This window comes from Chinchilla lanigera, unplaced genomic scaffold, assembly GCF_000276665.1.
Source record: "Chinchilla lanigera isolate Chin_1 unplaced genomic scaffold, ChiLan1.0 scaffold00063, whole genome shotgun sequence".
Lineage (NCBI taxonomy): Eukaryota > Metazoa > Chordata > Mammalia > Rodentia > Chinchillidae > Chinchilla > Chinchilla lanigera.
This window is the reverse complement of record NW_004955464.1, coordinates 9966958-9980120: the sequence shown is the minus strand read 5'-3', so window position 1 is coordinate 9980120 and position 13163 is coordinate 9966958. Positions and strand designations below refer to the sequence as shown.

Here is a 13163-nt window from a genome sequence, read left to right as displayed (position 1 = left end):
GGTGGGGGGTGTCCCACTCCATTGCAAATTTTAGTAGGCTCCACTCCCCAATGTTGGCAATTTACATCTCATTACAACAAATGCTTCAGATTGCTGTTTTGCTTTTAAAAAATTTCTGAGGCATTGTTCTCCTTCAAACACTTGTGACCAAATTAGCCACAATAATAACCACTTGCGTTAAGAGACAGCATTGTATGATCTGGCGCAGATATTTTAGGTAACAAAGGAACTTTTTTCACTTTGTGGGAAGAGTAGGAATAAAAAGAAAGGCCTCTTGATCCACTTGCATTTTGCTATTGACACACACTTGAAGTTTATTTTGGGGAAAATATACCTTCCCATGGAGAGAAACCTCTTAGCTGAGTAAAAGCAGCTTTTAAACGAGTATAAAAAGGAGTGCTTGTCTTTTCCTTTAATCATACACGAGCCCCTCTGACTGCACACCAAGATCTACGCTCTTGAGAGGCACTGGGGATGTGGCGACAAATAAAATGCATCCCAGCTCTGAAGAAGTCCAGGATTTAACATGTGAAACAACGTGACAACGGAGACGAATGCCTGTGACTCGATGGATGAACGATGGACTAAGTGGCAGAAAAACCTGGTACAAATCCTGACTCTCTTCACCTCTTTAAGCCCTTGTGGCTTCTCCCATAAGGTGGGGATCATGCACAGAGTAAGGAGCTTTTTTTTTTTCCTTGCCGGTACCGGGAATTGAATTCACGACCTCGCGCTTGCTAGGCAGGCGCTGTGCCGCTGAGCTAAATCCCCAGCCCAGAGTAAGGAGCTTTGTTGGCACAACAAAGAGATGAAATTATACTATTCTCCACTCTTGTTTTATCTTAAATTAGGCTAATACAGTTCTCTCTGAAAAGCTTTTGAAAAAGTTACTATTCGTGTGACTTCCGGGGGCGGAGGTTAAGACATCACCTGTCTCTTTGAAACATAAAAATGTTTGACTACTAGATACCACGTCTGATTTCTCGTGAAATACAAAGGTTAACGATACCAGATTTCTTTTAAAAGGATTGAATCCCCCTATTTACTTCTGGTAGTCAATAGGGAGTTTTTCTGTTATAGGTACAGTTCTAGTTTTTTCATAAATGCAAATTAAATCAAGTTGTAATGCTTAAAATACACACAGAACACCTACTGTGGCACTAAGGCATTCTAGATTTAGGAGAATAAAAATGCTTCTCCTTTCTTAAGAATTGGAACACGGGAACAGTGCTATAACAACGCAGGACCCAGAGAGGGGCCTTAGAAAGAGGAAAATGATGCAGAACTGAGCAAGTGGATCTGCCTCCACTGATTTACCACGCCCTCCGGAAGGCCTCAGCCACTGTCGCCTGCTCTGTAGCTATGCAGCTCCTTCATAGGTCTGATGAGGGCAGAGAAAAACCTGGCCTCATTCCTACAGTGAGACTCTACAGTATATCTGCTAAGTGCCAGTCCCGGGCTAGGGGGCCTTCAGTGACTCACGGTCCAGCCACAGAAAGAGACAACCAGCAGGTTGTTACTACCCTCCTCAGCAAACAAGGATGAGGATGAAATAGAAGGATGAGCTTGGAATAGAAGCGAAGGAAGTTGGAGGACACTAGGAAGGAAAGTCCAGGAGGATAAGCTTCTGAGCTGGATCTTGGAGGTTAGGCCACAAACATCTTCTAGGTGTGAGGCCCTGCGGTAGAGCAGTGCTCTTCATATGGTAGAGACAAAACACGGGCTCTGTGACTTAGCACGAAGTGGTCTGCACAGATTTGGGGAGGGAGAGACCACAGCTGGCTAAATGATCCTGGAAGGCTCTGACAGGTGTGGCCTGGGGATGTGACCAGACTAAGTAGCAGCTCTTCAGGTCCCTGTGCCCCTCCTTCTGCATTTTCTGAGTGTCTTGTGTGAATGATAGTTGGAGCAGGCCTTGCTGGGCAGAGGCAGAAGCCACTGTAGCACGAGGCCCAGGCTGGAGAGATTCCAGCAGCTGTACAGATGCCTGCAGGGTGGGTCCATTCCGTTAGGGAATCAGAACCAGATAGCATAGCAGAGTGGAAATAGACGTGAGCGAGGGGATGCAGCCCCACAAGAAAAAGGTGATAGAAGCAGGCCTACATCTCCAGTTTGGGGGCTCAAAGATTTCCCCGTACTTTAAGGAAGTGTTGATGTCCACTTTAAGTGACATATTTCACAAGGACAAGTGACTGAAACTAAAGATCTTCTCTATTAAGTACCTTAAAATGGAAGTGTCTCCTTTTTAATTGTAGCACTTTTCACACCACTGTCATATGATTATTTGCTTAACATCCCTGACTAGAATGTACATGCCAAGGGGAGGAGGACAGGACAGGCATAGTCACGTTAAAGGCTACACCCCAGCACCTCACACAATATCCTGCATATATCAAGCAACTGCTAAGCATGTGTTGAGTGGAAGAAGTTAATCCTCAAGGCAGTCCTGCAAAACCAACCTTACTATCTTTGTAGAGGCTCAGTGAGGTGATTTGCCAAAAGCTACACAGGCGGTCGGTGCCAGGCTCCACAGCCTTGCTCTCTCTGGCGCTCTGCACCTTGTCAGCGAACTGCACTTTTCAGAGATTTCACAGGCTTCTCACCTAATGCTGTCTCCATAGAGTCATCTCTGGCCTCCCTGCCTTCCTGGAGGGTCTTTGGAAACTCCACGGTTGTGAAGGGGAACACAGGGGGTGGATATCATCAGGATTTATTTCAGTTCTATGAGTCCTGAGCCCATCCTTGGCCAGCCGGTGGCCAGGGAGAACTGCGCTTGTTCCTCACCTGTGTTTCTTTTACCCCCTCCTGCCCAACTATCTGTCCCAGTAGCACCCAAACGGCGGTGGATGTGCTGTGCTGCATAGGCTTGTCCCACCAAAAAAACACTGAAGGCCCTGTGCATGTGCTTAATGCATGTAAAATGTGCAATGGCCTTTGGTCCTGGAGCAGAACTGGCTGGGTTGGGGACTAAGGGTCTGTAGTGGGAATAGGGGTGTGTTTGGGGTCCTCGGGGGCTGTTGTGGGCAACAGTGAGGACCTGAAGGCAAGCGTTCTGGGGAGGCAGAGTTCGGCCGTGTGACTGATGTCTTTCCACCAAATCAACACATGACCCTGGCCTTGACTGCTGCTCCCTGCAGGCCTTAAGCCCTTCCAGAGCAGGGACCTCTGCTAAGCGGTTGTTGATTGATTTGCCTGGCTCAGAGAAAACCCGCAACTCCATGGCTGAGGGACTGTTCGCCAGGTTACAAGTGGCAGGGAGCCCATGAAGCACCTGCAGGGGGGCCAGTGCAGTGCCTGTCTGCCTTTGCAGCCTCACCTGCCCCTCCTACCCACTCTCCCCCTGGCCAGTTCAGTCAGACTCTACGTTCAGTTCTCCGAATCAGCTTGCTTCTCTTAGAACTCCAAATATTTGTTCAGACTCCCTAGTTGCCTGAGATACTACTTACTTCCTCTTTGCTTATAAAAACCCCACTACATTTCTTAACTTTGGGCCTTCGATAGCCACTTGCACCACCTCAGCTATGAGATTCTCTTCACATCCTCTCCCAAAAGAGAGAATCCAGGAACAAAGCAAGGCACCACATTCCAATGTGTGCTGCTAAGACTGCAACCCTGTAAGACAGTGACAGAGTCTCCTCTTTTTCTTTTCCCTGCACCCAGCACAGAACCTGGGATAGGGAAAGAATCTAATAAATATTTTCTCCAGAAAATATTTCCTTATGGTCAGGAATGGGACAGTTGCACTAGAAGGCAGTGAAAGAGCTTCCTGTCTCTAGGGTACATTACAGGAGGCCAGGGCATCTCCTGACAGGGAGGCTGTCCTGAGTAGGAGGCTGCACGAGGTGAACTCTGGGCCTCATAAATTCAAAGTATCCAGGATGGGGCCAGGCTCTGAGCTTGCTGAACCCTGGTGGCTCAAATGATTCCATCTGTGTCTGCCAAACATCAGCCTTCCACTGCTTCAGAATGATGAAACCCCAAATAGTTATATTCCACATGGCTCTTCTCCCCTCTGGGCTTTACTTTTCCATCTGTAAAATGGGAGTGAAATGTTAGCTAGCATTCTCTATCAAGAGGAAATTTCTATGAAAATTCTAGGAATTTTCTGGTTCACATTTTGAGGCCAAGTAGCCTATAAGGCAGAATGATGAAGAAATGGTGGGCTTTTAAATTAGGCAGGAACTGTATATGTAACAGCTCAACAGTCTACCATTCTACAGCCCACTACAGTATTTGAAGGAGGTCTAACCATGAGGACAGGCAGAGGAGGGGACAACGCTGCAGAACAGGGTCTGAGCGGCTGAGAAGCCTGCCTGACACATGGAAAAGCAAGAGGCCTCAACCTGAAACCTGGTTTTGCCATTTCGGGGCTGTGTGGCCTCAAGCAAGTCCCTTAATCTCTCTGAGCCTGTTTCCTCATCTGATGATCCTATCTACTACGAAAACTGTTTTATGTATGAACAGCTCTCAGTGTCTCATCCAAGGCAGGTGTTCAGAGAAGATAACTGTTGCGTATACAGAACCCTTTCCCAACCTGCGTTTCCTGATTGGAAAGTCCAGCAGAAAATAAGTCTGTCACAAGGAAAAGCGCCATTCTAACAGAGAAGAACCACCATATAGGGCTACAGGGAAAAGCCCAGCAAATTCTTCTAGTGCTCTGAACAGCCAGCAAAGGTACAGGCTAGCGATGTCCCTCGGCCTCATCCTCACTGCCACCAGGAAAACGGACACCAGGAAAAAAGGCAAAGGAATGTCTTCAATTCTTTAGCCAATCTAAAATCAACTTCTAAAATAATCTGGGATGATCTGTGGCTAATTCTGATTCAGTCGAGTGCAAAAATGTGCTTCAAAATGGTTGGTCACCAGTATTGTTCAGATAAACTATTCCACTCCCTGCTGCTAGATCTCTTCCAGCGACCCAAGTGGAGAGCTACAGGGCACAGAATCGGGCACTGCTTTAGCACTCTGAGGTGGCGGGCTTCGCCTCTACAATGGGGAGATGAAATCCCAACTGGACCAAATGGCTTCAGCCTGTTCTATTTATCTGTCTCTCAAAGCGAAATGTTTTAAGGTTTCTATTCATCAGTAAGAATGAATTTAGGGCCAGGCGTGGTGGCACATGCCTATAATCCCAACCCTCGGGAGGCTGAGGCGGGAGGATTGCCGTGAGTTTAAGGCCTGCCTGGGCTACAAAGTTAGTTCAAGGCCTGGCTGAACTAAATAGCAAGAGCCTATCCTCCCACCAAAAAAAATAAAATAAATAAAAAAAAGGAAATAAAAAAATGAATTCAGGGCTGAAAGAAACAAAAAAGCTCTGAAATAAACAGGCACCAGGAGAGCCAACAAAAAGGGAACTGAGCTATAACTGGTGATGTCTGAAAAAACTGATGGGGACAAAAGAGTGGTTTAGAATTGGAGATGGGAGGATGGGATTCTGCCCAGGAAAATTAAGGGAGGAAAGGCGGAGAGTCCTACAAACTACGGACCAGGCACAGGTGGAAAGCTGACTACTCAACCATCACTCTTAGAATTTACAAGGGGAAGGAGAGAACCTGGAGAAGAGATTGAGGGGGGGGTCAAGGATTATGCTATGTGAGACAACCACATCTGCACTCTGCTGTACAACAAGAAGTGCCTATGACGCACCAAGTACGGCCCACGTCATGTCATGCGCATGCTCAAACGACTGCACATTCAGGGAGCGCTTCCTGAGCAACTACAATGTGCGCCTCTCCAGGCAGACATCTTCACTTCATCTGCTCGTTTAATCTTCCCCAAACCCACAATGCTTGCTACTGTTGTTGACTCTGTTTTATAGGTGAGGAAACGAAGGGCCAGGAAATTAAGCTGTCCAAGGTAGCATAATTAGGATACAGAAGAGCCAGGGTCCAAAACCCCAGTGTTATTTTTATTTTTTAACCTCAGAGCCCCTGCAGACTCTTAATCACTTCTCCCCTGCCTGGATGAGGTAGGTTTTAAGATACCCATTTCACAGAGGAGAAAGCAGACTGAGAAGGGCTCAATCACTTGCTTGACATTGCACAGGTAATAAACTAACAGTGCTCAGATTCAAATCCAAGTAGCATCTGTTGCCAAAGACTGCACTGCCTCCAATACAGGGGAAAACCAGCAGGAAGCATTTGGCTGATATTAGTTGCCTTTTTCTAAGGCACCATCAGAGATGTCGGCTGTAAGAAGCCAGCACCAACCACAAAGGATTCTAAAGATCAAAGCTGGTATTTTAACAGACCTTGGAAAGAACACAAAGCATAAACTCAGAGGGTTACAGAAGCATTAGTAATCCAGCTCTGAAGAGCCAAGACAGATATGCAGGCCACAATGGTTTTCTCCTTCAAAAATTTCAACCAGCTTATGATCTAGCCAACAGGGGCATTATCTCTTCACACTTTTTTCTCTCAAATGCAATAATAATTCTTATCTGGCCTTGCAATAGATAAAAATGCTGAGGTGCTTTGAAACCTGTAAGAAGCCAAATACATGTAAATTACTGTCATTCTTATTACCTATGCCTTTTCTGGTCAGAATTCATCAGTTCTGCCTACATTCCTTACTAAGGTACACACAATTTAAAATCATCATTTGCCTCCTTCCTGCAATTCCAGTGCTTATTTTCTTTCACCTGGTGTCATGGGTGTGTGGGTTGGGTGAGTGACCCCGTTAGACCTGTGTGTCTCCAAAGCCAAGGGTTATGTCTAAAACTCTCATCATCCTCACAAAGCTCTTCAAAATCTGACTTGAACTGAGGGTAGCTGACTTACAGCTGAAGTACACTATCCAAGCGGTACTTACAGTGTTAAAAACTGAGGAGGAGCCGAGTGTGGTGCCACATATCTGTAATCTCAGCACTCCGGAGGCTGAGGCAGGATAGCCGCAAGTTTGAGGCCAGCCTGCACTACACAGTGAATTCAAGACCAGCCTGAATTACACAGTGAAACCCTGTTTCAAACTGCCCATCCTCCCCAAAAAAAACACCAAAAGGAAAAACCCAGCCAAACTGAGGAGGATACCTGAGCCTTGGTCTTTGTCTGCTAGGAACAGGGACGGGAAAAGGAGAAACTGAGAAAGACTCTAATGTTTACTCCATTCTCACACATGAGGCTCACCCTTCCCAGTGGGGTCTCTACTGTTCTGCTTTCCCTCATCCCTTGGAATTCTCTGAGGCTGCTAGGGGCCCCCCCCTCGAAGTTTAAAAACGTTACTCTAACCCACTAGCTTGTAATTGATAAAATGAAAAAGGAACTGTGTCCTGCCTCATTCATTTCTTTATTTCCAACACCTAACCCAGTCTTGGCATCAGTCAGAGAGAAGATCCTGAGGGGCAGAGAAGTTAGTTAAACTGCTCGAAGTCATACAGTCAATTTCTGGTTGGGAAAGCCAGAGTTAAAGGCTAAAGCAGACCCTACCTCAGTCTGTCCATGAAATGATTTGGAAAAGGAGTTAAGAGTGATTGAGCATGAACTGAGCAGTAGGCACTCTGCTGTGTACCTCAAGGCTGTAGATAGGACAACATCAGTCCCATTTTACACATGAGAACACTGAGGCTCATCGGTAGGTCACCTCTGCCTACATTACTCCTCACTCTTCCCACACACCCACCCCGGCCCGGATAGCAAAAAGTCATCCTCTACCCTTGAATTTAGAAGCACTTTTCTTTCTTTCTTTGAAAGAATTCAGGAAGTCTTTCTTCTCTGATCGCCTAGAATTTGGCAGGGATCCTTCTTGTGCTGTCCCATAGGCCTCGATGCCTCTGTCCCTGCGATAGCAATTCTGTACTATGCTGTCATTGATCACTTCGTTATCTGTCTGCCTCATCAAACTCTGAGGTCCTCGAGGGCAGAGAGCAAAGGTCATGTCCACAATATACTTAACACTTATCACCACATACACACATATGCCTGGCACACAGCAAGAGAACAGTAAGTATTTGTGAAAGGAAAAAAGAGAAGAGGAAAAGAAATCAGAAAGGAAGGAAAGAAAGTTTCCAAGAGCCACAGAGTTGCGAAGTACTGAAGTTGAGATTTGAATTCCGGCCTGCCTGGTTCCAAAGACTATACTCTTTCCATAAAAAGTGTCCTAGCTCCTCTTACAGGGAAGCCACGCTCTTACTACTAAGACCCTGTGGGTCGGTCTTAGAACGTGGCACGTAACTACTCTTGAATCATCGTGTGCTGATCAGTAGACTTGAAGCTTTCATTGGTCAGGGCTGGAGAGGGCTATTTCCAGCATGCCTACGACACTGAGAGTGCAGGGTGCTACACAGGGTGGGAGATCCAGGCAGACTTGCAGCCTGAGTCTGTCCCACTGCAGTGACAACAGTGTCCCAGAAGAGAGGAGAACCAGCCCCTGGCCCTCATGATGGCATTCAAGGTCTGGAAAGATCAAGACACTGAGACTATAGTTAGGGTCAAGTTTTTCTAAGAGTCTTAGGAGGAAAAGGGGTAGGGGTTGACGTAAAACGCAGGGTCTTATGGCTGGGGTTCAGGAGTGCTTTTAGGAGTTTAAACTCAGTTCAAGACCACGTAAACCAGGTAGTTTCCCAGGGAGTTGAAATATTGGTGGGGAGAAGTTTTGTTTTTAGTGTGTTCCCGTCCACCTCCCAAGAGGTTTACAAAAGGCACAGCATACACAGTACAGTGAAAATACAAATTACTCACTTGAAGATCAGGAAACATGTTTTTTTCTCTCTGAAAAATCCAGTTCTTTCCCCATACTCCACCCCAACTCCAAGACCAATGCAGCTTTTACAAAGTTTTATGTTTATGGTTTCTCTTTGAAATTTTATTTTAATAATGAACTTTAAGTACTTTTGAAGCTGAAAACCACATGTGACTGTTAGTGTCACCGTGAACCTCCACAGGCTATGATTTGGGACAATGGCCAAGGCAAACACAGATCTGGGGAGTGAGAAAGTTAGCAGCCCATGAATCAGGTGACGTGCGAAACGGAGCTGAGCCTTCTCCACCTCCCAGAGTGAGTCTGGGAAGTCCCACCCTAACTTCCTCCTGTGTCAAGGGCATGAAAAGACCTATGAACTGACTCCTTGATCTTTTGATCTTGGGGATCTTTTGTCCTTGTGAACTTTACAAATAAGTCAGGTGAAACCATATTTGTCTAAAATCAAAGAGAACTGTAGCTTTGCACATATACACACTGCATAGAAAATGGAAACTTTCCTTCTTGAATAAAGGCAAGTTTGATTTAAACTTCAAGGGTAGAACCTCTGTTTCTAGGCTACATTACTCCCATATTCGAACAAAGCGCCCTGGCTCAGGGTTAATTACTGTCCTGAGAGGCCACCGAGGCTATGAGCTTGTGTCACAGCGAGCGCTCAGTACTATTTCTGTCTCTCACAGTTCTGAACTCGTATGTTCGGAAGGAGCTCTTCAGACTTTTCCTCTCCAGTGAGCGGTTGTTCATTCCTCCCCGCAGTCAAGACTGCTGCTTTTCAGATTTCCCATCATGCCTTTCAATAAGAAAACCTGAGAACCTGCTCACTTAAAATCAGGTGTGAGTAAGAGCCCAGGAAGTTGTTCAATGAACAAACCAAGAGGTTTATATGCCTTTATCGTAAACTTCCCAAATCATGTGCCTGCCTGCTCAAGACATTTAATGGCTACGTTTCCTACCAAACAAGTCCAGTCTGCCCAGGAGGGTATGGTTTTCAAGGTCCTCGAGCATCTGCCCTCCAAGCACACTGCAGTATCCTTCTTAGTAAGCTCTAGGTGTTTTCCCACACTCATGAGTGCCCTTGGCCTCCCCCTGTGTTTTGTTCGTGTCCCAGGCAAGGCCAGCTCCTTCCTGAAGTCTACCGCATGGTCTCAGTTACAAATAACCTCTCTGTGCTCCACTCAGATCATTCTAGCAGCATCCCTCCTGTGGCATCTACCACCTTCTGACTTACAGTAATGCATGCTTTTAGGACCATGCCTAGTTCTCTTTACTATCCTGAGATCTTCAGGGGCGCTACAATCCCTGATGCTGCCTCTTGCTGAATGAATGCACAAATGAGCAGAAACAAATAATTCGTCAGGCTCTGTTCTCCGACTGCTTTCCCCAGGAGTCCCACCACAACGTGTCCAATGCTGCATCCGTGAGTTCCTGCTAGATCCACTGAGGGAGGGGAGTGACTTTTCCTTGGGGTAAGTGCTAAGCCACATCCCTGCCCTTCCCTAGCTCCTCCCCACTGTTTTGGCCTCGTTTTCCTGTAGGAGGAACTGTGCCACACGTCCCCCACGTGGAGTGGCACGTGGCCTGCTGGGCACTCACCACTGCCAAGTCGCAGGAGCAGCACGTCCTGGAGCCTCCGGTTGAGGTCGCGGAGCTCCTTCATTTCAGACACGAGTGCCCCGTACTCTTTCAGCTTCTTAGCCTGCTGCACCAGCTGCCTCCGAGTCCGCTCCAGCTCCTGCTGGAGGTGGCGCATCTCCTCCTGTTGCTGCTGGTAGTTGCGCAGCAGTTCCTCATACAGAGCCCTGGGCACAACGGCATCCTCCAGACTGTCCATATCCTCCATGCCCGGTGAGGCCTCCACGAAGACCTCTTCCGGACAGGTGCTGTGGCCCACGCTCAGGCCGTTCTGTTTCTCCAGCCGAGCCACCACTGCCTCAATGCTCTTGTGTGCCACTTCGCTCGGCTTCCGCCCCTCCGGTCTCTGTGTAGGACAACGAGAGTCAGTTCAGGCAAGGGCAGCTGGGACTTTCTTGGACTGCAGCTCAATATTTCCCCAGACAATCCTAGAATCACAGAACCACAGAACATCAGTACTTGGAGAAACCTGTGGTAAACAGTCAAAGCCCTTTATGTTAACAGAGGTCCAAAGTGAGGAAGAGGCTTGTCCAAAGTCATAATGTCAGCTGGTGGCAGAACTAGGATTCCAGTCTCCCATGCCACCGCTTTGCCACTTAGCTGTGTCTACTACGACCACCCTTCTAAATTCCCCTGTCCCCAATCCACACAATGCCTGAACACAATGCTTGCTCGCAGGGGTGAAAGGAAGGCATCCAGTAAGTATTCATAGAGCATCAGGGCAAAGGCAGTCCAGCCCAAACTATCCCAGTGAAGTCAATCTCAAATCTTAACAATAAAAGCATTTTTTGAAAAGGGAACTCTACCGTGTAAATTTTTCAATAACGCTTTAATGAGGAAAGATGTTAAAAACTCTAACTTACTCTAATCTACGGCAATAAATATTTCTTATTTTCTCTGTGTGTCCTTGGTCTACTCACTCAAAACTGGCACTTGGCAGAAGCCTCATAAATATTTACTCAATTGAAAACTCCAAAGAATGCTAGCACCGGGAGGCGCTTTCCATTCTCAGTTTCCCTCGCTTTACAGGTGATGAAATGGGGGTCCAGGCAGCGGAAGGACCACCCTCAAGTTCTTGGTGAGTTACACGTCAGGACCAGGACCAGAATTTGGGATCCAACTTCCAGCCCAAGGCTTCTTTCTCCACATCTGCCAGCTCCTCCCTCAGCAAGACAGTGGGTGCAGAGAGGAGTTCATTTAGAAAAGAACTGCCTGTGGCTACTCAGGGGATGGGGACTCGGGTGCCTGAGAAAATTCCAGCTACAGTGGAGAAAGCTTCCGCTGAGGGGTGACGGGAGTTACAGGATCAACTTCATTCTCTACCCAGGGCTGGAGGGTTAGCAGCTCTCCTGACCGAGGATACTAGTGGGAGGTGCAGATAACCAAGGACAGAAGATTCTGGACAACTTAACTCTGCCGTATGTCAGGTCAGGCCTGCCTTATTTAACCTTTCACTTGCTTTTGGGAAATTAAAGGAAAACAAACAAACCCACAACTCTGAGATTGAGTAACATGGTAAAATCCCATGTCCTTTTACCTGCTGGGATAAAGTGCTCCTAGTATAGATGAATTAATCACCTAAAATTATACCAAACACTTTAGACACCTGTCTGCATCACTATACTGTGAGACCCTGGCCACACGGACTCTATCTGGCTAATCTCCCTGACCCAAGGGGCCGGTACTGGGCCAGGCCCATAGCAGGGGAATAGTGAATGTCATGAATTAAACTCAACTTCATCTTTTGAACTATGCTTTGGGAACATGCGTTGTGTCCCAAATCAGATCACAATCAATACAGTAGTCACTTTTTTCCTTCTCTCCTTTCCCCCCTCCTTTGGGATATGAACTGCACCAAAACAAAATGAAACAACTAGCTTGCTGAATAAGCTCTCTAGCAGATTTTCAAAGTAAAGGCCAGAGGAGACTGACCGGGGCACACAGCAAGGAATGCATCATCATGCAAAAGTTTTCACCCAACCCAGAGCCCCACAAACGCCTTCTGTGAACCTCACTAACATCTTTCCCCACTGAGTCCAGCCTTGGTTGTTTGGGGCAATCTAATAACGACTGTCTTTAAATTGCTGCTCAAGATCAACAGCTGCTTCACTGGAACTCCGTGACCTCTCCAGAGCTGAGGGCCAGGGACAAACACATCGTTCCAAACTCCCAGCAGCGATGATCCTGCACAGACTGTCCAGACGGGGCCGTGCTTAGTGGCACAGCGTGAATCAGGGCTCGCTGGAAAGTAGGCCAACAAGGCAAATACACGCTCACTGTCCCAAGCTGCTTCTACCCTGCAAAAATCATGCCCCGAGACACAAGGGAAAGGAGACCAGACCAGAATTCTTTATCCACGGGAAATATGAAAACTACCCCATATAGTTCCAAGAAAAGTGAACATTTTGTTACCTTGATGTGTCTAAGCTGTAAATCTTCTTCCCCATAGTCTTTGATCTCCCCATCTTCTTCTATGTGATTGAGAGAAAGTTTGGGGATTTTTATTTTCTTCTGCATCACACTGTTTTCAAGGTCAGATTTGTCTTCTAGAATGTACATCAAGAGAACAAGGTTGATTATGAATCCAAAAGCTCAAACCCCCAAAACTTCAAATTCTAGAAAATAATTGAGGCCAGACCAGTTAAACAGGGAAAGCAAACAAACTTGCTCCATCCTGAGGGCAGGGATCCTAAAAGCAATAGTGCAGATCTACCCGGAGGATCAAGAGTGTTGGCTAAGACCACTGCACACAAAGCGTTGACATAAATCTAATTAATCTGCCGGGGTCGGGGGGAGTCTCTAAATCCATCTCTTTAAAGCGTTGCCTTTTATGGAAT

The 13163-nt window shown here is 46.8% G+C and overlaps 2 protein-coding genes across 6 annotated transcripts in view; both read right to left on the bottom strand.

Moving 5' to 3' along the window:
- Positions 1 to 13163, bottom strand: part of Agbl4 (ATP/GTP binding protein-like 4) — a 1347784-nt gene that overhangs the window by 215064 nt on the left and 1119557 nt on the right. The window lies entirely within an intron of this gene.
- Bend5 (BEN domain containing 5) overlaps positions 1 to 13163 on the bottom strand; it is a 45811-nt gene that overhangs the window by 17818 nt on the left and 14830 nt on the right. For 2 of the 3 annotated variants that reach the window (XM_005398627.2, XM_013521736.1), the window contains exons 2-3: positions 12739 to 12872; positions 10288 to 10672 (exon numbers count right to left, since the gene is read on the bottom strand). In XM_005398627.2, coding sequence (XP_005398684.1) covers positions 10288 to 10672; positions 12739 to 12872 — 519 coding nt within the window. Of the gene's footprint in view, positions 1 to 10287; positions 10755 to 12738; positions 12873 to 13163 lie in introns of those variants that run through there. The other variant, XM_013521737.1, reaches the window with a different exon arrangement.